This window comes from Lemur catta, chromosome 8, assembly GCF_020740605.2.
Source record: "Lemur catta isolate mLemCat1 chromosome 8, mLemCat1.pri, whole genome shotgun sequence".
In the NCBI taxonomy this organism is placed as follows: Eukaryota; Metazoa; Chordata; class Mammalia; order Primates; family Lemuridae; genus Lemur; species Lemur catta.
This window is the reverse complement of record NC_059135.1, coordinates 6,649,826-6,676,338: the sequence shown is the minus strand read 5'-3', so window position 1 is coordinate 6,676,338 and position 26,513 is coordinate 6,649,826. Positions and strand designations below refer to the sequence as shown.

At 35.9% G+C, this 26,513-nt stretch overlaps 1 protein-coding gene and 1 pseudogene across 4 annotated transcripts in view; both read left to right on the top strand.

Annotated features, from left to right (window-relative positions):
• The window catches only part of GIGYF2 (GRB10 interacting GYF protein 2), a 128,062-nt gene that overhangs the window by 25,805 nt on the left and 75,744 nt on the right, over positions 1-26,513 (top strand). For all 4 annotated transcript variants that reach the window (XM_045559617.1, XM_045559620.1, XM_045559616.1 and 1 more), the window contains 6 exons: positions 2,360-2,443; positions 9,221-9,350; positions 10,320-10,415; positions 16,925-17,036; positions 23,403-23,514; positions 24,317-24,357. In XM_045559617.1, the coding sequence (XP_045415573.1) occupies positions 2,403-2,443; positions 9,221-9,350; positions 10,320-10,415; positions 16,925-17,036; positions 23,403-23,514; positions 24,317-24,357 (532 nt within the window). In that variant the 5' untranslated portion in view covers positions 2,360-2,402. The remainder of the gene's footprint in view (positions 1-2,359; positions 2,444-9,220; positions 9,351-10,319; positions 10,416-16,924; positions 17,037-23,402; positions 23,515-24,316; positions 24,358-26,513) is intronic.
• On the top strand, positions 20,510-21,364 carry LOC123643833 (annotated as a pseudogene).

The following is a 26,513-nucleotide window of genomic DNA, read 5'->3' as shown; positions in this document are numbered from 1 at the left end:
GCACAGTTTTTTTCCTTGTATATTTTTGATCTGTAGTCAGTTGAATCCATGGATGCTGAAGGCTGACTGTATTTACAATTTTTGTGGTATCTTCCTTTTTTAAATTAAGTTAAATTTTGTTTCTGAATATTATGGGGGTACAAACGTTTTGGTTACATAAATTGCTTTTGTATCATTTGAGTCAAAGTTATAAGTGTGCCTATCACCCAGATAGTGTGCTTTGTACCTGTTAGGTGTGAATTTACTCATCCCCTCTTCCCCTCCCACCTCCTTGATTTCTGAGGAGTTTTATTTCCATATGTACACGAGTGTTATTCAATTAGTTCCAATTTAATGGTGAGTACATGTGGTGTTTGTTTTTCCATTCTTGTGATACTTCACTTAGAAGAATGGTCTCTAGTTCTATCCAGGTTAATACAAGAGGTATTAGTTTACAATTTTTTTTTTTGTGGCTGAGTAATACTCCATGCTATACATATATCACATTTTATTGATCCACTCATGTATTGATGGACACTTGGGTTGTTTCCACTTCTTTGCAGTTGTGAATTGTGCTGCTGTAAACATTCGGATGCAGGTGTCTTTTTTTAAATAAAATGTCCTGTTTTCCTTTGAGTAAATACCCAGTAGTGGGATTGCTGGATCAAGTGGTAGGTCTACTTTTAGTTCTTTGAGATATCTCCATACTAGTTTCCATAGATGTGTACTAGTTGCAGTCCCACCAGCAGTGTATGTGTTCCTATTTCTTTGTATCCATGCCGGCATTTGTTGTTTTGGGATTTTTTGATCTTCCTTTTTGTTTTTTGAGACAGGATCTTCTTGCTCTGTCACCTAGGCTAGGGTGCAATAGCATCATCATAGCTCATTGCAACCTCAAACTCCCCGGCTCAAGCGATCCTCCTGCTTCAGCCTTCTGAGTAGCTGGGACTACAGGTGCAGGCCACCACACCCTGGCTAATTTTTTAAATTTTTGTAGAGGTGGGATCTCGCCTTGTTGTTCAGTCTAGTCTTGAACTCCTGGCCTCAAGCAATCCTCCCACCTCAGCCTCTGAAAGTGCTACGATTACAGGCAGGAGCCACCATGTCCGTTCTATTTTCTAAGCACTCATATCTTTTTTTTTTTAATTTCTGAATATTACAGGGGAACAAATGTTTAGGTTACATGTATTGCCTTTGCCCTGCCCGAATCAGAGCTATAAGCGTGTCCATCCCTCAAATGGTGTGCCCTGCACCCATTTGGTGTGAGTATACCTATGCCCTCCTCCCCCCTCCTACGTGCCCAACACCAAATACAGTTACTATATGTGCACGTAAGTGTTGATCAGTTAATACCAATTTGATGTTGAGTACATGTAGAGCTTATTTTTTCATTTTTGTGATACTTAGTAGAATGGGCTGTAGCTCTATCCAGTATAATACAAGAGGTGCTGTATCACCATTGTTTTTTGTGGCTGATCGTATCTTAAATTGCTTTTGAAATTTCACTTATTAAATTTATTAGCTCATCATTTTGGCTTGACAATCCAGGGTAATTTTTTGAAGAATCATTAGGGTGTGTAATGTTAGCAAAAGTGGGGAGACTTGTGGCAGAAGAAGCTGTAAGGGGAGGCCTTATTTCAAAGTGGTAGGGGAAGCCATGTAAGAGTAGTAGAAACTAAACTGTAAATATATTGCCTTTCATTCACTCCTCATTGCTCCAGGGCTAAAGGAGAATATCCTTAATTTGGTCCTCGGTGCCCTGCATGGTTTGCTCTCACCTGTCTTGCCAGCTTTACCTTATGCTATGCCTTCTTTCCCCAGGTAAACATAAATATATGGGGAATTGGAATGTTCGGGTTGATTTATTCACTTTACTTTGCCTGTTGTAGTATTGTTACAAGTAGGAATTCAACAGTCTCATTCTTGTGACTCCAGTTGAGAGGAGCATGAGTAAAACATAGTCAGTAGGCCGGGTGTGGTGGCTCACGCCTGTAATCCTAGCACTCTGGGAGGCCGAGGCGGGCGGATCATTTGAGCTCAGGAGTTCGAGACCAGCCTGAGCAAGAGCGAGACCCTGTCTCTACTAAAAAAATAGAAAGTAATTAGCTGGACAACTAAAAATATATAGAAAAAATTAGCCGGGCATTGTGGTGCATGCCTGTAGTCCTAGCTACTTGGGAGGCTGAGGCAAGAGGATCGCTTGAGCCCAGGAGTTTGAGGTCGCTGTGAGCTAGGCTGACGCCATGGCACTCTAGCCTGGGCAACAGAGTGAGACTGTCTCAAAAAAAAAAAAAAAACACAGTCAGTAGCTATGCTTCCTGAACTGGAATTCAGCATTTAATCTGGACTAATTGTATGGAGATATTTTCCTCTTTCACAGGTTTCTCCACGTATAAAAACCTATTATAAAAATACGGAAAAGAATGGCAGCGGAAACGCAGACACTGAACTTTGGGCCTGAATGGTGAGTTTTACAAATCTCATCCTTTCCAGTATTGGATGACTAATACAGTAAGGTATTTCACAGATCCTGGGTGATTTGTAAATGTGCATGTTTTGAGACTTTTTTCTTGATGTGCCTAGCCGAAAACAATGTGCTAGCCCAGGAGTAAATTACATTTGGCAAATGACTGGATTCTGTACTTTATTAAAATTTTTTTCTGATTGTGTAAGGATACTGGAATTAAAACTCCCCACAGTCCACTACCCTTGAAAATTTACTTTTTGTTTGAGCCGTTGTCTGGGTGCATATACAATTTTATGTAAGTATAATTGTAACATTTTTATGTCTATATATTTTCTGCTGTGTTGTTTTGTGATTCCTATTCATAGACTCATTTGAAAAATAATTTTTATTGAAATATTTGAGTTTTATTTTATTGATGGGCTAGGCAGGTGGTCCAGAATTATACTGGCTGTTAGTGGTAGCCCATCTAAGACTGAGTTAGCATTGGCTATAATAACAATTAATTGACCTTTGAGTCTCCTACAGATGTGTTTGCACCCTGAATATGGAATTCTTGTGGAATTTTGGGATCCGTCACATTGTAGTGTGACTCCCTCCCTTTCTTCCTTTTCCCCAAAGTTGGTGATTGAAGATCCTCTCTTTGTTGGCATCAATAATAATGATTACTTTTTCCATTGAAACTTTGGTAATGTCAGAGGCAGTATCTAAGTAGATAGATTGGATTCTTGTCTCAGACATTTTGATTGTTTGGGTGGTGGTTTGAAAGATGATGAAGACTTCCTGTAATGTAACTTCCTATTCAAAGATTCTTATTAACTTACCATGTTATAAACATTTCTTTTTGTATGTAATTACTGAATTTTCTTAACCTTTATAGCTAGCGTTCGGAGACTGAGGAGAAACCAGTATTTGAAGTTCTAAGAACTGGTATAATGCCTATACTCTGAGAGTTTATTTCAAGAATGCTGACTTAAATAATGCTGTCTTTGTTTTAGTTATTATTTTAGATTTTAAAAATGATTTTTTAGCTGGTCACAGTGGCTCACGAGTGTAATCCCAGCACTTTGGAAGGCTGAGGCAGAAGGCTTAAAGCTGGCAGTTTGAGATCAATCTGAGCAAACATAGGTAGACCGTATCCTATAAAAAATTTAAAAAATCAGCCAGATGTGGTGGCGTACACCTGTAGTCTCAGCTATTTGGAGGCTGAGGCAGGAGGATTGCTTGAGGCCAGGAGTTTGAGCTTGTAGTGAACTATGATGATGCCACTGCACTCTAGCCTAGGCAACAGAGTGAGATCTTGTGTCCAAAAAAAAGAAAGATTTTTAAAATTATCAAATCAGTATATGTTTCTAGAAAAATAAGAAAGTACAAGTAAGCTAGAGGAAGATATAATCACCGTAATTTCACCATCCATGGTAAATGGTTTTGGTGTATCTTTCCAGGTGGTTTTATGTATGCTTATTTGTGTATATTTCTGTTTACTTTCTGAAGAATTGGATCATGCTGTACATTCAATTTTGTAATCTGCTTTTAAAAAATAACGAAATCAAAAACAACTTCTTTATTAATATTTTGTGTTCTATTAAATGGTTGCATTGTATGGATTTACCATCATTTATTTAATTAATCTTCTAAATGTAGCATATGGAGGTTCTCAGTTTTTCTGTTTTTCTTTTGGAGACAGAGTCTCACTCTGTTGCTCTAAATAAAATGCCATGGCGTCAGCCTAACTCATAGCAACCTCAAACTCCTGAGCTCAAGTAATCCTCTTGCCTCAGGCTCCCCAGTAGCTGGGACTATAGGTGCATGCCACCACGCCTGGCTAATTTTTTTGTTTTTAGTAGAGATGGAGTCTCGCTCTTGCTCAGGCTGGTCTCGAACTCCTGAGCTCCCTGAGTTCAAGCGATTCTCCCGCCGCGGCCTCCGAGAGTGCTAGGATTACAGGCATGAGCCACCACACCTGGCCCTCAGTTTTTCATTATTATAAAAATATTTTTAATTAACATTCTTGTAGTTAAATCATTATTCATATCTTATTAACTTCTTTTACTAGGTGGATTTAAATTTATATAGCTCACTTTGTAAACCCACTTTTTAAATACTTTGTGTACAGCTCTTCTGCGTCTATCTAGAGTTTGTAACCGCTTCTTTTTTGTATTTACGTGCACTTTGTAGAAACATGATTAAAATCATCAGCTAATTTTTTTTTCAGCATCCTTTTGTTAATAAGTAACAAAAAGAAATCACCAGGAATTTAGGAATAACATAAGGGGAAAAAAAACTGGTGACATTCTAGAGTCAATATACATTTAGCTTGATGCTTTACATCCATCACGCATGGATTGACAAACTATGGCATGTGGGACTGTAAAGTTTTTGTAAGTAAAGTTTTATTGAAAGACAGCCACACACATTTATTTTCTTATTATCTGACTGCTTGCTTGTTATAATGGCAGGTTACATCAGAGGCTGTCTGGTTTCCAGAGCCTAAATATTTACTCTCTGGCCCTTTACAGAAAAGGTTTGCTGGCCCCAGCTCTACACCATGAATTCCCAAAGTCATCTCAGTGTGTTGTTGACTCAGTCTGTCAGTGGCGTCTTACACACCCTTCTTTATATTGATACTCCGGAGTTTTGTTTGATGATGTTTTTTTTTTTTTTTTTTTTTTGATCAGCCCAGTGTTTCATACAAAATTTGAATTGAGGTAGCTTTAGCAGAGGGTGGTCACCAGTACCATCCTTAGGCAGTCTTTACTTAATTGTTAGCTCTATTACCCTGTAGGCATAAGAGCTTAGGAGATTTCCCTTAGTCATCTCAAATGCTGATAAGCTGAGGAATGGAGGTCTAAATAGACACACTGCCTTATTTATACTATCTATCAGAATTCCTTCTGGCAAAGGAAGTATGTGAAGCCATTAAGTAACCCAGGTAATCCTGAATCAGAAAGCTGCAGTTTGAATGAGACTGCTGCCATGTTTTTCTCTTGAGAATCAAGATTTAGAGTGATAACATTGAATCAGTGTGTAACTGTAAACCAGACACTTAGTGACATTCTGTTTACTAAGGTCATCATTTTTGTAATGAATAATATAAAACATAATGTTCAATAAGAGACACATATAATGAAGAGATTTATTTGTATTTGGCGGCAGGTGTAGAGATGGGAGTACTTGAAATTTGTGTTATGGATGGACCATGAAGGGCTATAAGCTTAAACTTTTTAAGGTCTGTGGAATCAGTAGGTCTTAGACTATTTTTATATTTAGAATAGAGAAGTGTATTACAAAATCACCAAAGCAATTAAAATGGGTGTGATACAGTTAATGTAGAAGTAAATCATTTTTAGGTTAATTAATCATCTTCCAGTCTCCTAAGTGGGCGAAGAATTCTATTTACTTGCCGCTAACCCTTTTGTAAAGTGAAGTGCAAAGTGTGAATTAAGCCCGGCAGTTATTTCTTATAAAAATCTAATATAGATTTTTAAAAGCTGTTCTATAATTAATAATATAGGTAGCCCTCTGCTAAAGTTACCTTAATTCAAATTTTGGATAAAACATTGGGCTGAACAAACAAAACACTATCAAACAAAACTTCAGAGTACCAATATAAAAACCTTTCCTGATCCCCCTACTCCTTACTTACCTCTCTTCTTTGCTTAATTTTCCTTCATGGTCTGCATCAAAATGTAACATGCCAAATATTTTATGTACTTAATTTCCTTTTTCTTTTTTTTGGAGACAGAGTCTCACCCTGTTGCCCCGGGGTAGACTGTAGTGGTGTCATTGTAGGTCACTGCAACCTCAAACTCTTAGACTTAAGCGTTCCTCCTGCCTCAGTCTCCCTAGTAGCTGGAACTATAGGCGTGCACCATGACACCTGGCTAGTTTTTCTATTTTTAGTAGAGACAGGGTCTTGCTTTTGCTTAGGCTGCTCTCTCTCTTTTTTTTTTTTTTTTTGAGACAGAGTCTCACTCTGTTTTCCGGGCTAGAGTGCCGTGGCGTCAACCCAGCTCACAGCAACCTCAAACTACTGGGCTCAAGCTATTCTCTTGCCTTGGCCTCCCAGAGTGCTAGAATTACAGGCATGAGCCATCGCGCCCAGCCTGCTCAGGCTGGTCTCAAACTCCTGAGCTCAAGCAGCCCTCCTGCCTCGGCTATCCAGAGTGCAAGGATTACAGGTGTGAGCCACTGAGCTTGGCCCCTTTTTTTTCCTTTCTATTTTTAGTAGAGATGGGGTCTTCCTCTTGGTTAGGCTGGTCTTGAACTCCTGAGCTCAAGCCATCCTCCTGCCTCGGTTTCCCGGAATGCTAGGATTACAGGCGTGAGCCACCTCACCTGGCCTAAATAGTTTCATTTCTATCACTGATCATTTTCTTTGGATTAATTTCTTGGAAGTGGAATTATTAAATCAAAAATTTTATTTTTAATGCTTTGGTTGATACATGGACAGATTGAACCACCAGCAAGATTTTATGAATTTAATTCTCATCTTCTGTGTGTTTACTTCACCCTTGACAAAACAGTAAGTGCTATCTTGAAAAAAGTTTTTTCCTGCTAACTCCCTTAGATTCATGTCTTTTACGAGTTTTTTGTGGTTAGTCCCGATAACAAAATAAACATGCTCATTCCAGAAAATCTAGAGGTAACAATAGTACAAAAGGAAAAAGAAAAAAGATCTAAGTTACTCTTAATTCTATAGCCCAAAGAACGTTTGCTAATGTTTTGGTTTGTATTCTACTATTCTTTTTACTTTGCAAATGTATACTTCAAGACATTTTAATCTTTTTTTGTTTTTTTGTTAAATTTCTTCTAAGAATAAGACATTTCAAAAACTATACTTGTTTTATTTGTGGATTTAAAAATATTTGAGGATCAAAGAAATCTTAGATAAGTCTAGATAAGGACTTCATTGTAGGGAGAGTAATTGTAGCCAGTTAGCTGGCTTTATGGGAAAGGAGCCAAGAAAGCTCCTTTGGGGTTTCCTCTATTGCATCTCCATGGTCTTAAGGAAGTTTTCCCAGGTTTTTGCTTGCAAAAAAGAGGGAGATACTTCTGTTTTCCCCAGAGCGTTTTGTTTATACAACAGTTACGACTGTGGTATATCTCTTTATATATTGATACATATTTGCCTTACTCAGGAAAGAACGAATTCTGTGAAGAAAGGCACTGTATTTCTCAGTTTTGGGTAAGCTCATTGTTTAGGCTAGTGCATGCTAGACATTGGCACTTAATAAATGTTTGTTGAATGAAGGCATTCAGGTCTTATGGGGATAAGAAGGGAATGCAAACCTGAGACTGCTGGTTTACTATCCAAAAATCTTTATGGAATTATGGGAAAAAAATGAGAGAAGTTCTAGAGGATGGAATGGGTTAATATTCCCAGTTTTCCAAAAGGGTAAAAGATGTCTATGGGAACTGAAAGGATAGTAAAGTAGATGTTAGCCAGGAGTGTATTTAGAAGAGAATATTAACATTTGTTCAGAAAGCATTTACCAAGTACCTACCATGTTCTGTCTTGGATTAGGTGCTTAAGGCAATGAGGATAAAAAGACCTGACATCTATTTTTGAATTTAGTATGGAATCTGACACTATTTAATCTCACTATAATGTCATAATACTGTAAAGGGATTATAATGGGAGCGCAGGATATTTAGGTACCTATTTGATTTTTCACTTAGTTGTCTTATAAGCATCTCATACTCCACACTTTTCCAAAACTGATCTCATGAGTTAGTTGCCCTTTTATATTTCTTCTTAATTGTCATCATCTTCGTCATCATCTTTGTCGTCATCGTCTTTTTTTTTTTTTTTTTTATGAGACAGGGTCTTGCTTTGGCTGGAGTGCAGTGGTGCAGTCATAGCTCACTGTAACTCCTGGGCTCAAGGGATCCTCCTGCCTCCTGAGTTGCTGGAACTACAGATGAGCACCACCACGCCTGGCTAATTTTTTATAATTCTAGTAGAGACAGGGTTTTGCTCTTGCTCGGACTGGTCTCAAACTCCTGATCTCAAACGATCCTCCCACCTTAGCCTCCCATAAAGCTGCCTTTCTTTGTACTTGCCTTGTCTTTGCAGATGTAACCTTATCAATTCCCTGTTTGTTTCTAGCTTTTGCTGCATTCTGTATGTGTCTTGAAACAGTATAAACTTATTTGCAGGTCTATACATTTTATAGATATAAAGTTATATCTTTACTATAAAAAGTTATCTTTACTATAAGCTGTTTTCTTTTGGATACCATACTTTATAAATATTTTACCTATACCAAATTGCCAAATAGATATGAAATAATTAGCTGTTACCAAATCATTGTTTGAAGTGGTTGTTCCAATATATTAACATAGTGTCACAAACACTGAGAGTTTCCTTTGTTTTACATGCTTACCAATACCTGGTATTATCAGATTGACTAATTTTCATGATTCTAATGGGTATAAGGTGGTATCTCACTTTTGTTTTAATCATATGTGACTTTTATAATTGGGAAAAATGTATCCTCCCACCCCATCCCCTAAGCTTCTCAAGGACATACCATGATACCTTTTAAGTAAGGAATTGCCACATGTTATTGCCCAATGAACTGCTTTCTTAGTGTGCTATGACAAAATGTATTAAACCTAATGTCTTTGATACTTTGAGATAATGGGATTTCTTTCTGCTTTTCTAAAGAAGTAAAATGAAAATTTTTTACAGTATATAATATAAAATAAAATGTCCATAGTGCCAGAATATTTGGCACTTCATTTTATATTCTCTGTCTTTCCCTATTCTAGGCTCCGAGCTCTGTCCAGCGGTGGTAGTATTACTTCCCCGCCTCTTTCTCCAGCATTGCCGAAGTATAAATTAGCAGATTATCGTTATGGCAGAGAAGAAATGTTAGCACTTTTCCTTAAAGACAACAAGGTAAGAAAGTAGGAAAAGAGTTTAAAATTATGAATGAGACTCTGGGGTATGTACAGCCACGTAATGATATATGAAAAATAATATTATTCCACTAATATATTGACCCATGCCTTCTCCCTCCACCTTACCATTTTCCTGCTTTAAACCTTCAGTAGTTAACAGAGGATCTTTTTTTAAAGAACACTCTATTTTTATAGAAGATCTAAACTTTTGTTACAGGAGTAGGCAGCTTCATGGAAACAGGAAAACCTAGTTAGCACTTACTGTCTTCTCAGGCTAATTTCTTCTTCACCACCATTTCATGTCTATTTCTGTCCCAGGTTGATGGTTGGGAAATGAAGAATTTCTCCGTTCTGTTTATTATACCTGTTATACTTTCCAGTTAGAAGTAAGGAGTGAGAGGAGGAGCACCTTCTCCCTTTCTTTCCCTTTTTGAGTTAAATATAAAATTTTTAGTGGAGAGAGAATCATAAAATATAACACCATGTTTGTGTCACTTATAAGTGATCAAAACAGAGACAGTATAAAGTAGACTTTTATTATCTGACTAGTGAGAAATAACGTTTTGTAGTTTTTCAATATATTTTTAATATTTTAATTAAGAGTATCAAATTTAAAGCTGGTTGCTAAGGACAAATACAGTTGTTTTTAAAAACTCTCCTTACCACCTTCTGCTTGTGTTAAATGTGGAGATTTTTACTCCTCTACTCTATGCTCTGAAATACCAGAGTTAGTGCCAAATCCAAAAGCAATGATTTTTGTAAGAGGACAGGAAGGGGGACTAGGATTTTTAATGAGTCTCTCAAAATAGATAAATACTACTGTGGTCAATTATAGCTGAATAAGCTTTAGTCTGCATTTATAACAATCAGCAATAGATAAACAGCAGAAGAGTGTTTTTTCTTGGTTTTATCTTCTTGTAATTGGAAGAACAGCATTAATCTCATAGTCATGTGTTTGGTCCTACAGATACCGTCAGACCTCCTGGATAAAGAATTTCTGCCTATCCTCCAGGAGGAGCCCCTGCCGCCATTGGCCCTTGTACCCTTTACAGAAGAAGAACAGGTTTGTGCCTAGCTCTGAACCCTAGCAAACCCTTGTTGCTTCTCACTAAAGCATGAAAATAGGAAGCTGTTACTTAGGCCCTAAGGATTATCCTGCGTACTCATAGATCTGCTTCTTTCTTACTATTTCTTGGCATACAGATGCCTTTTCATGGACTAGATTTTGCTTTAGTATCTGAAACAGTTGAGTATTATGTAGAGATAAGGAAATGTTTAAGGACAATGGGAAACATTCTTTAAAACATGCTGGGGTAGAGAGGAAGAGTTATTTTTTGGGGTAGTAAGGGGCAAGATCATCTTTGTAGAAAAACATTTTTTAGAAATAATTGCCAACCTGAACTCTAACCAACTGATTTTACCAGAAAATGTAGATCTTCAGCTGAAAATGCACTTAAAACTCCCTGTCAGCAATTTTTTTGTGTATGATGTTGTGAGAAAGTAAACTTCTGGTCTGGAAAGTAGCAAATTTTGTGTTGTCCCTATTTATAGTGTACTACATCTTGTGCAAACATAAAAGAGTTTCTGATTTCAAGGAACTTACATGATTGTAGTAAAATAATATGCAGAAATAAGAGTTTTGTTGGAATACTGGAATGTCACATTACATGGAGAATCACCATAACTTTTTTGTTTTTAAACAGCTTTATTGATTAGCCAAACATGGTGGCACATGCCTGTAGTCCTAGAAACTCGGTAGGCTGAGGCAGGAGGATTGCTTGAACCTGGCAGTTGGAGTTTTGCACTACTGCACTCTAGCCTGGGTGATGGAGTGAGGCTATCTCTTAATAAAAACAAACCTATGAAAAACCCGAGCTTTATTGAGACATAATTCACCCATGAAATTCACTCTTTTTAAAGTGTACAGTTCAGTGGTTTGTAGTATATTAACTGAGTTCTACAACCATTACCTATGTCTAATTCCAGAACATACTCATCATTACTTTTTTATGCCAATTCTGGCTATTTTCTCTATACTCTTTCAATGGTTTGTGTGGGGAAGCCACAAATAACTCTCTGTTAGAATTGCATTAAGATCTAAGAAAGTTGTGATATTAATCTTTAGTAATTTTCACCATGTTTTCATAATTTTGGTTTTGGTTATGGCTTCTTCTAAATCAGGCAAGTTCCATCTTTATTCATGAAACCGAATATCTTCTAGGGTCATTCTGGTAATGACCCTAGAAGACCCTTTTTCATTGACCAAAAGGTATTTATTATTCTAAAAAATATTTTTATTACATATTTCAAATACACAAATATTGAGAACATTATTACAAATGCCGGTATATTTACTATTCAAATATATCAAATGTTAAACTTAAGATATATCTGTATGTCTTTTTTGTTTGTTTTGAGAAATCAGATTTCTCATATAGTTCAAACTGCCTGGGTGTACCCCTCCCTTCCTTCTCAGAGATTCTATGAATTGGTTTATTTTTCTTTATGTTTTTATATTTTTCTTGCACATTTAAATATCCTGTACCATAAAATAGTTTCATTTTATAGGGTTATAAATTTTATATTGAAGATAGCATACCTTAGTTCTTATTCTGTAGCTTATTTTTGTTTCCTTGTAACACTGATTTTTAGATTTATCTATGGTGATACATGTAGGTCTAGTTTGTTCATTAGCTAAGAAAATCCACAATTTTCCCAGTCTTGTTGGATATTTAATTTAGGTTGTTTTCAATTTTTGTTACTACAAGTTATGCTATAGTGAGCATTCTTACAGTGTGTGTCATAAAAGTGGAATCATTGGGATTTGGTTTTCTACATTTTTTAAAACTTTATTGGGTATTTCCAAATTACTTTCTATTGTGGTTTAGAACAATTTGTGCTCCCACAAGCAGTATATCAGAGATCACATTTCTATAACTTTCTAGCTTTTGATTTTTAAATTTTTTCCAAACTGATGGTTGTGTGCCATGGTAATACTGCCCAGTAAAAATATTAGGAAAAAAAAGAAAAAAAAAAACCCTGATGGTTGTGATAGTTGTTTTTAATTTGCATTTTCCTAATTACTAGTGAGGTTGAGAATCTTTTCATACACCTATGGACCATTATTGATTTCTGATTTGCCTGTGTCTTTTGTCCATTGTTCTGCTGGGTTGTCTTATTGATTTTATAATTTTCTTATACATTCCTTAACATCAATAAAATACTAATTTTATTATTACAAAAGTTACTCATATTCATTGCCAAAAATACAGAAAATCATAAAGAAAAAGCTCACTTAAAAACTTACCACGTAGAGATAATTACTTGTTAACTTTAGTCTGTTTTATTATAGCCTGTTTTTTTTGTATATCTTTAATTGTCAAAATATGTCAATACAGACTGAATCTAATAGCTTGTTTTAAGGATTATACACCATGACCAAGTGGGATTTATCCCTGGAATGCAAGGTTGGTTCAACATAAAAAAATCTATGTAATATACCATATTAGTAGCACGAAAGAAAAAATCCCCCACCTGATCATGTCAGTTGATACAGAAAAAGCATTTGAGAAAATTCATGATTTGAAAACACTCAGCATGCTAGATAGGAATAGAAGGGAGCTTCATCAGTAGATTGAGGGCATGTTTGAAAAACATATAGCTCACATCATACTCAGTGATGAAATCTGAAAGCTTTCCCCTAATATGAATAAGACAAGGATGCCTGTTTACCATTGCTCTCCAACATTGTATTAGAAGTTCTAGCTAGAGCCTTCAGGTGACAAAAAGAAATAAAAGGCATCCAAATTGGAAGAGAAGTAAAACTATCTCTATTTGCAGATGACATGATCTTATATATAGAAAAATCCTAAAGAATCTACAAAAAAACTACTAGAACTAATAAATTCAGCACAGCTTGAGACCTGTTGTTTAACAGCAGTTAACCAATGACAATTGGTTATCAATTTAGAGAAGAATAAAATTAGGTATGCACTAACCTACACACCAAAAATAGTTCTAGAATGACTAAAGGAGTAGGTTTTAATTTTGTTTTTGTAATGGAAATATTTACCTTAAGGTCTGCATTCTGCAATCACAGTTGCTTAATGCAGGGATTTGGAAGTTTTCACTGTAACCACAGAAGATCATCGAGTCCATTTTTGAAGGCATTTAAAATGCCTCATTTAGGATTTCCTGATAACTTATTTGGTAGCTTTTGTCATTTATGAAATATGTTGCAGTAGGACAGTGCTTAAAGCTGGCAAAAGATTCATCAAAATGTTGATGTCCTTTGGTCAGGTACCCCTTCGAAGATTGTTTGGATCTTCCTAGAGTTTTATGTACTTTTTCTTTCAGCACCCCTGTAAGGGAGGTAAATACTTTTGAGAACTTAAAGCAAGCTTCTTACCTTGCTGCATATCTTAAGTTTCCTAAGGTTACCTGATGTAGGTATTTTATTTTTAAAGTATACTCACACACTCATTCCCCCTGTATGTATGTATGTATAAAATAACAAACAAAATCAACGTGCAAAAATCAGTTGTATTTTTATACACTAGCCATGAACAAAGAAGATTAAGAAAATTCTATTTACAGTAGCATCAAAATAAATAAAATATTTAAGAGTTTAACAAAAGAGCTATCAGACTTTTAGACTTAAAATTATAAGACACTGTTGAAAGAAATTTAAAAATACCTAAACAAATGGAAAGGCATTCATGTTCATGGATTGGAAGACTTGATATTGTTAAGATGTTGTACTCCCCAAAGCAGTCTATGGTCAATGCGAGCCCTATTGAAATCCCAGTGGCCTTTTTGGCAGACCTTGACAAGTTGATCCTAAAATTCATGTGGAATTGCAAGGGACCGAGAATAGTCAAAACAATTTTGAAAAAGAAGGACAGAGTTAGAGGACTCATGTTTCCTGGTTTAAAAACTTTTTACAGAGCTACGATAATCCAAACAGTATGGCTTAAATGTAGACATATAGGTTAATGGAATGTAATTGAATGTCCACAACTAAACCCCAGTTGTTCCATATGGCTAGACTGCTTTCAAGAAGGCGTGAATGAGGATATCTCTTTTGTTTCACTGCTGCCATAACTGCAGTATTTTACCATTGTTTTGCTATGTTTAGTATTTTTATTTTTTTAATTTTATTTATATTTTTGAATAAGTAATAAATGGTTTAAAAATAAAAATTTACAGAACAGCATGTAAAAGAAAATCTTCTTTCATCCCTTACCCTAGCTCCTGTCCCCCTTTCCCAAAGGCAGCCAGTGTTAGCAGTTTCTTATGTATTTTTCCAAGTAAATCTGTGTTTTCCCCTTTTATATAAGTGGTGGTATACACTAAACATTGTTCTGTACTTCCAACATTGAGAAAAAATTCCATGCAAGTTTGGAAAAAAGTTCTTCCATTGTTTTAGTTTGCATTTCTTTGCTCAGAGAGTAAACAGTTTTTCAGATGTTTATGCATCATTTATAATTCTGTTAATTTTTTTCTTGTCTTTGCCAGTATTTCTTTTGGGATGTTAACTTTTTTCTTGTTGATTTATATTGTTTATATGAGCTTGTTATATTTTAAGGTCATTAGCCATAGTTGTGCCTGGTAAGTTTTCTAAAGTTTTAAATTGCATTTATGATTTTAAATATAGAAGCTATTTTTATTAGCACAATATGCCAGTTTTGTTCTTTTGTGGTTATTCTTCTAATTTTCTAGCTGTTTATACGTACTTTAAATTTTTCTTAGTTTTTCTTAAGTGATTTCCTATATTTCTTAGAGACTACTAAATGCACCAGAAAAGAGAGGATGACTAGTTACCAAAACATGGTAGACTTTTAATCAACAAAATGAGTAATTGAATATCCAGAAATATCTCATAACATTTTAAGGAAATTAGTATGTAGTAAGTAGCTATACAGATCATTTGGAAAATCAAAAATTATTCAATAAATGCTGCTTGAGACCTGTTGTTTAACAGCAGTTAACCAATGACAATTGGTTATCAATTTAGAGAAGAATAAAATTAGGTATGCACTAACCTACACACCAAAAATAGTTCTAGAATGACTAAAGGAGTAGGTTTTAATTTTGTTTTTGTAATGGAAATATTTACCTTAAGGTCTGCATTCTGCAATCACAGTTGCTTAATGCAGGGATTTGGAAGTTTTCACTGTAACCACAGAAGATCATCGAGTCCATTTTTGAAGGCATTTAAAATGCCTCATTTAGGATTTCCTGATAACTTATTTGGTAGCTTTTGTCATTTATGAAATATGTTGCAGTAGGACAGTGCTTAAAGCTGGCAAAAGATTCATCAAAATGTTGATGTCCTTTGGTCAGGTACCCCTTCGAAGATTGTTTGGATCTTCCTAGAGTTTTATGTACTTTTTCTTTCAGCACCCCTGTAAGGGAGGTAAATACTTTTGAGAACTTAAAGCAAGCTTCTTACCTTGCTGCATATCTTAAGTTTCCTAAGGTTACCTGATGTAGGTATTTTATTTTTAAAGTATACTCACACACTCATTCCCCCTGTATGTATGTATGTATAAAATAAAACCAGGAAAAAAAAGGTTTCTTAGAATAAAATCAATGCTCAAAAATTTAGTTGTTCTTTTGGCTTGGAATTTCACTTGAATATTTATCTCAGTTTGAGAAGCATGATTCTATGCATTGTCTGTAACTACCTGTATATTTCTTTAAATACCCACTTCACACATACACATAGATGGTAGTATGCTATCTGTGTACACAGTTCTACACTTTACTGTTTTTACCTACGTGTCTATCTAGGAGGCAAATAGCAAATACTTATTTAGCTTTTAATTAGTATGTGTCAGGCACTGTTCTAAGCACTTGAAATTTAATGTGTTTAGTGCTTCCAACGTTCCAGGAGGTAGATAAAAATATCCTTGTCCACGTTATATAGATGAGGAAACTGAGGCCAGAGAAGTTGAGTAAAGGACCAGAAGTCAGTCCCAGGCAGTGTGGCCTGTCCATGCCTCTAACTACAACTATGCTCTGTGTCCCTGTACATTAGATTGACCATGGGAAATTGCAGTTTTTGTGAATCAGAAATAGTTGAATATTAACAGTTTCATATGGTTCAACCTAAGAAATAGAGTTTCCTCATTTCTTTTAATCAGCTATATGGAATTTCATGTATATATGACCAGAATTTTTAAATTAGCTCCTATGAGTTGAAACTTAGTTTCTATATTTTGCTTTTAGAAACAGTACTGCAGTTAAAATTCTGCTTCTGAATACATACAGCGTTTAGTTTGTTTGCTTGTTTAATATTTTCTCATCAAACCTAGCATAGTGTAAGGCATTGGTTGTCAATTTTGCGGATCTAAAATGTTAAAATTAGAAATTGTTAGCTAAAATCAAGTTTTGGATCATCTCGTGTGTTGTGTGGTTATGGTTTCCTATTGCTAGTAGTGATTAGATGCCCATTTACAGATGCAGTGGGAGGTGGGAAGAAGCAACATGTAGTTTTATCTGTTTTATCCATTTTTTCTTTCTTTTCTTTTCTCTTTTTTTCTTTCTCTTTTTCTTTTTTTTTGGCAGAGAAACTTTTCCATGTCTGTAAATAGTGCCGCTGTCCTGCGATTGACAGGACGAGGAGGAGGAGGAACAGTGGTGGGGGCTCCTAGAGGTCGAAGTTCTTCAAGAGGGCGAGGTGAGCTTTCATGTGAACAAAGTAATAAAGGAGGAGGAAGAGGATAGGGAAATCACTTTTTAAATATTTTAATGCCTGATTTAAAAAAAAACAAAACTGTTCTTTGACTTTAACTGTATATTAAATGTCCTGAACATTTGTTTTCTAAACTGTTTCTCAAGGTATCTCCTCTACAACCCCTGATGTGGAGCAGAGGAGTGCAATTCTAGCTGTAGAGGTTTGAGCATGAGGGAGTCTAGACAGTCCCAGTTAACTTTGGCAGATCTTTGTTATCCATGTTTCTCATTCCCAGGGAGCCTTACTCTCTAGGAGCCAGAGCGTCCCTGCAGGCTTCTGGGACAAAAAGTTTTTGTACGAGGGCCATGTGCCAAGAGTGTCCCCAGCCAGAGAGGGGCTTTAGCAAAAACTGTCTCATCAATACTAGAACCTTTTAGGGGGTAGAACAAAAAAAATTAAGCAGCTTTCATTTGTTTAATGTATAGTGTTATAGATTTATATCTGATCTTAGAAAAATAGTTTATTTACTTGTTTCTTTCATATCTGCTCCCTATTGGGTTTTTTATTTTCTGCTATATAAGGGCATTTTTAATGTTTGCAATGTAAATATTGTGCATTTAACTCTAAGCTGTTTAAATCATAGTCTAAACGTACCTTGTAATTTTCTCTAAGAGATGCTTTAAAAATGGAAGAGTTGGATGTTTGCAATGACAGAGACCATTGGCTCCACATATCATCATATCACCAGGATTGACATGATCATGAGTGTAGAGTATCTAAATTCTTTTTAAGATTGGGCCATACGAATAGAGTAATTTATGTACAATCTCTTTAGAGAATGTATTCAGTTGTGCATTTTGGTAAGAGGTTTCTTTTAGGTAGTCCATTTAGAATGTGGGAATGCTGGTGTGAATGATGAAGAGTCTAACTGAAGCTCTTCACTTGTTATGCTAGGTACCTAGTAATGTTTTTCCCTTTCAATTTATTTGTCCATGTCTAGAACAGTGGTTTTTAACCTGAGGTATTGTTACACTCATCTGTAAAGCTTATAAGAAATACCTCTGCAACACAGTTTTGGGTGGTGAGATCTAGGCATGTGTATGCTTTAGAAGCTCCACAGATAATTGAGATTTACACACCCACTTAGGTTCCATTGGTCCAGAATTTGTCTCAGATCCATGTGTCTTGGTGGTATGATGGTGTTTTAGAGATGGGACTGACCACTCTTGACTCTGGCCTGCTACTTGGGCATTTCCTGTGTTTTTCTGCTGTGTATTGGCAGAGAGGAGAGGTTGTACTCAGGCAGTTTTGCCTGCAGTGCTTTTCAGGGCAAGTCAGAGATCTTTTTAATCAAGAAGTGTGAACCACCATTTATTTGTGTGCTGCAAATACAAACCAATCTCTAAATGGGCCCTTTTAAAAAAAAATTACTTATTGAGGCCGGATGTAGTTGCTAGCACCTATAATTCCAGCACTTTGGAAGGCCATGGTGAGAGGATCAGTTGAGCCCACTGGTTGGAGACAAGCCTGGACAACATAACAAGACCCTGTTCCTACAAAAGATATAAAGATTAGCCAGACACAGTGGTGCGCGTCTGTAGTTCCAGCTACTTGGGAGGCTAAGGCAGGAGGGTTGTTTGAACCCAGGAATTTGAGACTACATGAGCTGTGATTGCACTCCAGCCTAGGTGACAGAGTGATACCCTGTCTCCAAAAAAGAAAATTATTGCCAAGTGCGATGGCTCATGCCTGTAATCCTATCATGTTGGGAGGCAAGAAGATTGCTTGAGGCAAGGAGTTGGAGACCAGCATGAGCAAAGAGTGAGACCCTGTCTCCTCGTAACCCCCAATCCAATAAAATAGAACTCTTACATTCGGAATTTCAACAGGGCATGTAAATAAGATGGTGCTGTGACATGTAAGTAGTGACTTGATTAACATATTAATGTGAAAGAATGGCATGAAACTAGTTGAATAAATGCATTGACTTTGTGAAAAACACTTCCATTGTCACAACTACCTGTGTTTCTTTTAAATGGTCTTAATAGTTCATTTTATAAAACAAGGTGTAGTTATTAACTATGGTTTTGTATTTTTCACTCATTTTTTAATTTCAACATATTGGTTAAATAATTATAATTGTGGCTTTTCTTGACATGGCAGAGCTCACATTAGATAATTATCCTGGCGTTTTCTAGTTTGAAGAAACTTTGATGTGAAAATCTGACATCCAGACTACTGTATATCCTGAACTAGTAATATTTAAACAAATAAATAAATGGATGGCAGAAACAACATAAAATTGTCATCTTCCTATTTGATTAGGATGTTTAAAAATAAAGCAAATCCATACACCTGTCAGCTGCTGCCTTCTTCATTATTAAAAGGAAGTATATTTTAATTTCCAAAAAGGATAGGGTACAATCTCTGACATTAAGACAGTCTTTTAAATTTAGCTTTATGAAAGGTTCATTATTTTATATTTACTTATTCTTGTATGGGAACCACATTTATAGAAGATTTAAATTTTACAAGCTGGAAAGCTTTAAAACCTGATTCTTTTAATGTGTTCCATTATAAAGCTTTAGCCTTGTAAGCAGGACCAAGGCGAGTGCTAGTCATGGTAGAAAATATTTTTTATGTGTTTTGCTTTTTTTTTTTTGGTAACCTGAGGCAATTTTTTATATTCATTTGTTTCTGTAATAAAACATTTTCTTTGCAGTGATACAAGCCTAATAGCTTTCCTGAGAAAATTGTTCTCTAAAAGGAAAGGGGACTTTTTTTTTCCACCCTAAAAACATCATTGTAAGGGAACATCCTAGTGTTATATGACAGTTTGTATTAGATTATTTTCGAATCTTAAACAAAATGTATACATTTCCTGAAGGGATCCACCCTAGTGTTATTGACAGTTTGTATTAGATTATTTTAGAATCTTAAATAAAAAGGTATACATTTCTTGAAGGGGAGAGGCACTTAAACTGTGAGTTGACTTTAAGTTGACTTAAAGTGAAGTTGACACAACTGGAAGATAACTTTAAGATGACTGTAGTTCAACAGTGGTCTTTACTTCCATTTTACAAATGAAGAAATGGATACTTGGACTAGTCAAGAGGGTATTCACCACTGGAAGCAAGGAAGGTGCTGTGTAATCACTAAGGAGCTGAGGCACTTGGATCTCCTAAAATCCTGGATTATGTCGGTGCTGATCAGCAGAAAACCAAAGAGGATGAGAAGGACGATCAGCCCATTGGAGCTCTGAATGAGGGGGAAGGATAGTGCCTTGCTGAAAACTTTGGTCAAAGCACTTACTCTAGGCAGATCAAGCAGGTTGAGGATTATGTTCAACAGCTTCTCAAGAAAATCAATGAGCACACTGGTATTAAAAAGTCTGACACTGGCCTGGCCCCACCGGCACTCTGAGATTTGGCTGCAGATGAGCAAACAGTCCCGAGTGAAAAGCCTTCTTCACAGGTTGCAAGGTGTACAAAGATAATCAATGCTGATTCAGAGGACCCAAAATATGTTATCAATGTGAAGCAGTTTGCCAAGTTTGTGGTGGACCTCAGTGATCAGGTGAAACCTACTGACGTTGAAGAAGGGATGAGAGTTGTTGTGGACAGAAACAAATATCAAATTCACAGTCCACTGCCACCTGAGATTGACCCAGCACTTATTTGATGCAGATGGACGAAAAACCTGATGTCACCTGCAGTGATGTTGGTGGCTGTAAGGAATAAATTGAGAAGTTGCGAGAAGTAGTTGAAACCCCACTTCTTCATCCAGAAAGGTTTGTTAACTTTGGTGTTGAGCCTCCCAAAGGTGTGCTGCTCTTTGGTCCACCGAGTAGAGGCAAGACACTCTGTGCTCGAGCAGTTGCTAATAGGGCTGATGTGTGCTTCATTACAGTTATTGGATCTGAACTTGTACAGAAATAATGTCAGTGAGCTCTTTGAAATGGCCAGAACAAAAAAAGCCTGTGTTACCTTCTTTGATGAACTTGATGCTGTTGGAGGGCCTAGGGTTGATGATAGTGCTGGAGGTGACAATAAAGTGCAGAGAACAATGTTGGAACTGATCAATCAGCTGGATGGTTTTGATCCTCCAGGCAATATTAAAGTGCCGATGGCAACTGACAGACCTGATTCTTTGGATCCAGCACTGATAAGGCCAGGGAGATTGGATAGGAAGATTGCATTTAGCTTACCTGATTTAGAGGATCACACTCGCATCTTTAAGATTCATGCTTGTTCAGTGAGTGTTGAAAAAGATAACAGATTTGAGTTGTTAGCATGACCGTGTCCAAATAACACCGGTTCTGAGATTAGAAGCATCTGCACAGAAGCTGGTATGTTTGCAATCACAGCATGGCAAAAAATTGTGACTGAGAAGTATTTCTTGGAGGCTGTAAATGAGGTCATTAAATCTTATACCAAATTCAGTGCTACTCTTGGCTACGTGACATACAACTGAGCCCTGAAGTCTTTTAAGTGAAAACACTTCTTTTAATTGGAATACTAACCTTATATAGACTTGTTTTTTTTTTTTTTTTTTTTTTTGAGACAGAGTCTCGCTTTGTTGCCTGGGCTAGAGTGAGTGCCGTGGCGTCAGCCTAGCTCACAGCAAACCTCAAACTCCTGGGCTTAAGCGATCCTACTGCCTCAGCCTCCCGAGTAGCTGGGACTACAGGCATGCGCCACCATGCCCAGCTAATTTTTTCTATATATATTTTAGTTAGCCAGATAATTTCTTTTCTATTTTTAGTAGAGACGGGGGTCTCACTCTTGCTGAGGCTGGTCTCGAACTCCTGACCTCGAGCGATCCACCCGCCTCGGCCTCCCAGAGTGCTAGGATTACAGGCATGAGCCACCGCGCCTGGCCTATAGACTTGTTAATAACCACTTCACACACACACAGAAGGCTTCAAAATTGTAAAAAAAAAAAAAAAAAAAAGGTATCCATTGTTCCAAGATTACCCACAGTACAATTCAGTGCATTAATTTGATATTTCATATTATGTTCATATAAGATCACAACTATTCTGAATGAGTTCTTGATAAATTATAACCAAGAAGTAGAAATAATGCATGGGTATTTGAAATAATTATGTAACTCATTTATGTTTAGTTTTGGAATGTGTTTATGCTTTTATTCAATATCCATCATCATTATCCTGTGGATCATTTTACATCATAGGAGAAGTTGAGCTAGGGACGATGGCTAAGATTTCATCTAGTTTTAAATACATCCTCCGACCTCCCCCCTCCAATTTTCTCACCCATATGTTGGATGCAAATGGTGCTCATTTGTTGGAAAAACTGAACAGAAAGTATAAAGCTGAAAATATATACTGTTTCTGCCTCCAGACCCAGCAATTGGGTGTATTAATATATCCTTCCTGACCCTAACTGCAGCTGCATCATTTATATAAATGTAATAATTTTTATATGCATTGGTCTGTGGTTTGCTTTTGTCATTCATCAGAATAATGTAGATTTCTGTTATCAGTACTTTATTTTCTGTGGCTTTATAGTGTTCTGTGTTTTATCAAATTCTTTTAGCTGATCCTTTGTTGATTAGATTGTTTCTATTTTTTAAAATTGCTATAAACATCTTCATATATTTGCATATTTGTACAAGTATTTCTGTTAAGATAAATTCTAACTAGTATTGTTGAATCAAATATTAAAAGATCTAACCAAATTGCCTTAAATAAAGGCTAGTTTACACTTGGCCATCAGAGCCTCTGAATTCCTACATCCATACTTTCTTACCAACTCTGGTTTGAATTTAGTCCTGATACTTTTCTTACCTCAAGATTTGAGTAGAGATTAAAGGGTGCCTTTGGTTTTGGTTTCTGTGGAATATCCTGTAAGGAGTTCATGAAATTGATAGTTTTAGGGTTGACCCTATTATCATTTTTCTGGGATTAGATAAATTATTTTAACTTTCATGTTTGGCTTTTTTACTTTAGGTCCTCTTTTCACAAACTCTCCAAATCAAGATTTCTTCAAATTTTATTGAAAATAATCCAATAAATGATTTAATTTGCATTAATCCTTTATTGAACTAATTAGGATTCCACTATTGACCTTATTATAGAGCTTAATGTTGATAATTTTCTTGCCCAGGACTGGGGCTTGTGCTATTACATTAGTTTTTTAACTTGTTTCTTTCAGTCTTCTGTGGTTTAGCTGCTTCAGTGCTATTGTTGGTCTCACAGGTAAAGATGCATCAGGCTTTGCTAAATATTTAAATGTAGACGTCCTGCTTTGTGTAGAGATAGAAATTTAGAGATAAATCTGTGGTGTTGAATGTGTGCCAGATGTTGACGTCTGACTGTCATTTTTTCTGTTTTCTTATTTTCAGGCAGAGGCAGAGGTGAATGTGGTTTCTACCAAAGAAGTTTTGATGAAGTAGAGGGTGTATTTGGTCGAGGAGGTGGCAGGGAAATGCATAGATCGCAGAGCTGGGAGGAAAGGTAACTAAAGGATCCAGATGTTGGCATAAAGATTTCTTGGTATATAAAACATTTATTTTTTGCTTTCTGCAGAGAGAAATCTCTTTGTATAGTTATTGGGTTTCATTTTTTTAAAATTCTGTTAATTGTTGAATGTCAAATTGTAAGAAATTTTAAAATGATCCTTATTTAATGAAAGAAGCATATCAGATAAATAAGTTAATATATTAGTGCCAGCACAGTTAATTTGATTTGCTATTTTATTAGCATTCAGGAGGTTGCATTGCCATTTTATTGTTTGTAGATATTAGTAAAAGCATATTCTTTCTGTATCGTTTGTGACTTTATATGAGGTTAGTCAGAATGAGTGAGGGCACTTGCAGAAAAATGTATATACAAAGTTGCCCACTATGATGATGTTTTTAATATAAAATAATTGGAAACAACACAGATTGATATTTCCCTTATAGAATTGTATATCCACACAATAGAATACTTTATAATACTATATAACCATTAAAGTTAAAGGTGGTTTTGAAAATATTTAATGATGTGGGAAAACACATTCTAAAACAGTATATAAAACTATCTAATTAGAATATTCTGGGTCAGTAGAAACCTAGCTTTTGGTAAGTAAAGTGGTAGATGTTTTTATTTTCATCTTTGTGCTTTTCTGTATTTTACACATATTAGGCAATAACCATGTGTTTATTTGTTTTGTAATTTGAAAAAAGAAATGTTGTTAAAAATGGGAAAGTGAGTGTCAAGGATGGGAAATTTATATAGTACTCTCAAGCTTTGTTTGAAACTTTATCTTTTCTAGGGGTGACAGACGTTTTGAAAAACCAGGACGAAAAGATATAGGTAAGGTTCTTAATGATATAAATATTTCCTGGACCTTCATGATATTAGTTCTTAACAAGGCTCACACAAAAGGATAAATTTATTAAAAAATGACTTGGTTACCTGCGCCTCTCCAGTAGATGGGGTTGTAGCATTGCTTGCATTTAGAATTCCATGGTTATATTTGAGGTCTCCATTGTATGAAACCAGAGATGATGAATGCAGCCATTAGGATTGAGTTAACTTTTTAGGTCTGTGTCTTCTCTGCAAGGCATGTATTCTTTATAAGGCCAGTTTGTGGATTGAATCTTCAAGTTAGGAAATAATCTACTAACTCCTTTTTCAGTATAGATAGCATCTCACAGGTGAGAAAAAATAGGAAAAATGCTAGAATTTTTGCTTTTGTATCAGAGGAAAGGCTAAAACTACAAATGTTCTTTCCTTAGTCATCTATTTGGCTTTTGTGCAGTATAGTCTTTTTTGTTTTCTTGTTTTGTGGTGAGAGCAATCAAATAAATTACATAGTTAAGCTATTCACTAAAGAGAAATGTAATAAGGAAACAGATTTGAGTGTTTATGCTGAATTAATCTTAGTTTATATTAAAGAATCTATAATATTAAAATGAGCTTTCTGACTGATTTAAGGTACTACCTTACAAACTGCCAGTAGGTATTAATATCTGAGAGGAAAAATGCCAGTTCACAGTGGCACTGGAGTCATGAACATTACCAAGTTCCAAATTCCTACAAGTACAAGAAAAGTTCTCCAGAGCATGATTGTCTCTAACAGTGGTAAACGTTTCTCGTAAACGTATGTTAAATATGTAAATACCATTCACAGACTGATTTGCAGATTGTTTTAAAAACTAAGTAGTTATATGATCAGTTTTGCTTCACTGTTTCCATATAAAACTCAAACATATCAATGATTGAAATTCCTCAGTCAATAACATGGCATTGGGATTATTCAGTTGCATTTATGTTAATGAAAACCATTCATTATGTGTAGCATGAAGAAATTTGGGAGAGACTGGGTAGATATTTATTGTTAGCTTTACCCATATTGTAGACTGTTGGATGAGTATCATTGCAGGGAACCTGTCAGGACCCCTGGTCCCATGCTTGTCTGATTCCATACTTCTGTCAGTGAATGTGGAGAGGTGATGAGGGGTAGTTTAAAGAGTACAGGATTTGGAATCAGAAGATCATGGGTATTCTAAGCTCTCAGATATTTATTAGTCTTATAATAAGAGGAAGTGATAGTGCCTTACATAATTTTTAGGCTTCTAGTAGTTTCCCCTTATTTGTGGGGGATTTGTTTCAAGACCCCCAGTGGATGCCTGAAACTGTAGATAGTACTGAACCCTTTATATACTGTGTTTATTTCTATACATGCATACCTATGATAAAATTTAATTTATAAATTAGGCACAGTAAGAGATTAACAATAACTAATAATAACAGAATAATTATAACACTATATTGTAATAAAAATTATGTGAATGTGGTCTTTCAAAATACTGTAATATTTTTGGACCTCAGTTGACTGTGGGTAACTGAAACCATGGAAAGTAAAACTGTGGATAAGGGAGGACTACTGAAAATTAGAGTATATGAACTTATATTCATTCACCAAATATTGAATCCCTACTTAATATGCTAGGCCTTGTGCTGGGTGGTAAATATTTTTTTTCTTTGGAGGACACTGTTGGTGCACTGATCAGATTTTCAAATCATTCAGTGTCGAGACGGGTAGCTATGGAGTGGAACAGTGAGGACGTGGGATCAGAATCAAGGTGGAGCAAGAGACCACGTCTAATCAAATGGAAGTTTAACAGCAGAAAATGCAAAGTCTTACATAAGTGAATTATAGAATTTAAAATATGGAGTAGCTGTGTGTAACAACAGCCTACTGAGGAAAGGCACAGCTCTCTCAGCCGAGTCTCTGCTTCATGTTATTCAGCAGTGAGCTGACATCCACACAGCTGTGGGCAGTATTTACTAAAACTACCGTGTCCTCAGTCAGGTGATAGAGAGGCCCATTGTCTTATGTTGTCACAGGACAGCCTACACATTGTGTTCAGTTCTGGGGCCACACCTTGAAAGTGTCTACACATTGGAATAGAGGGGATGAGGTATTTGAAGCCTTGTGATGGGCACTGTGTGAAGGAAATGAA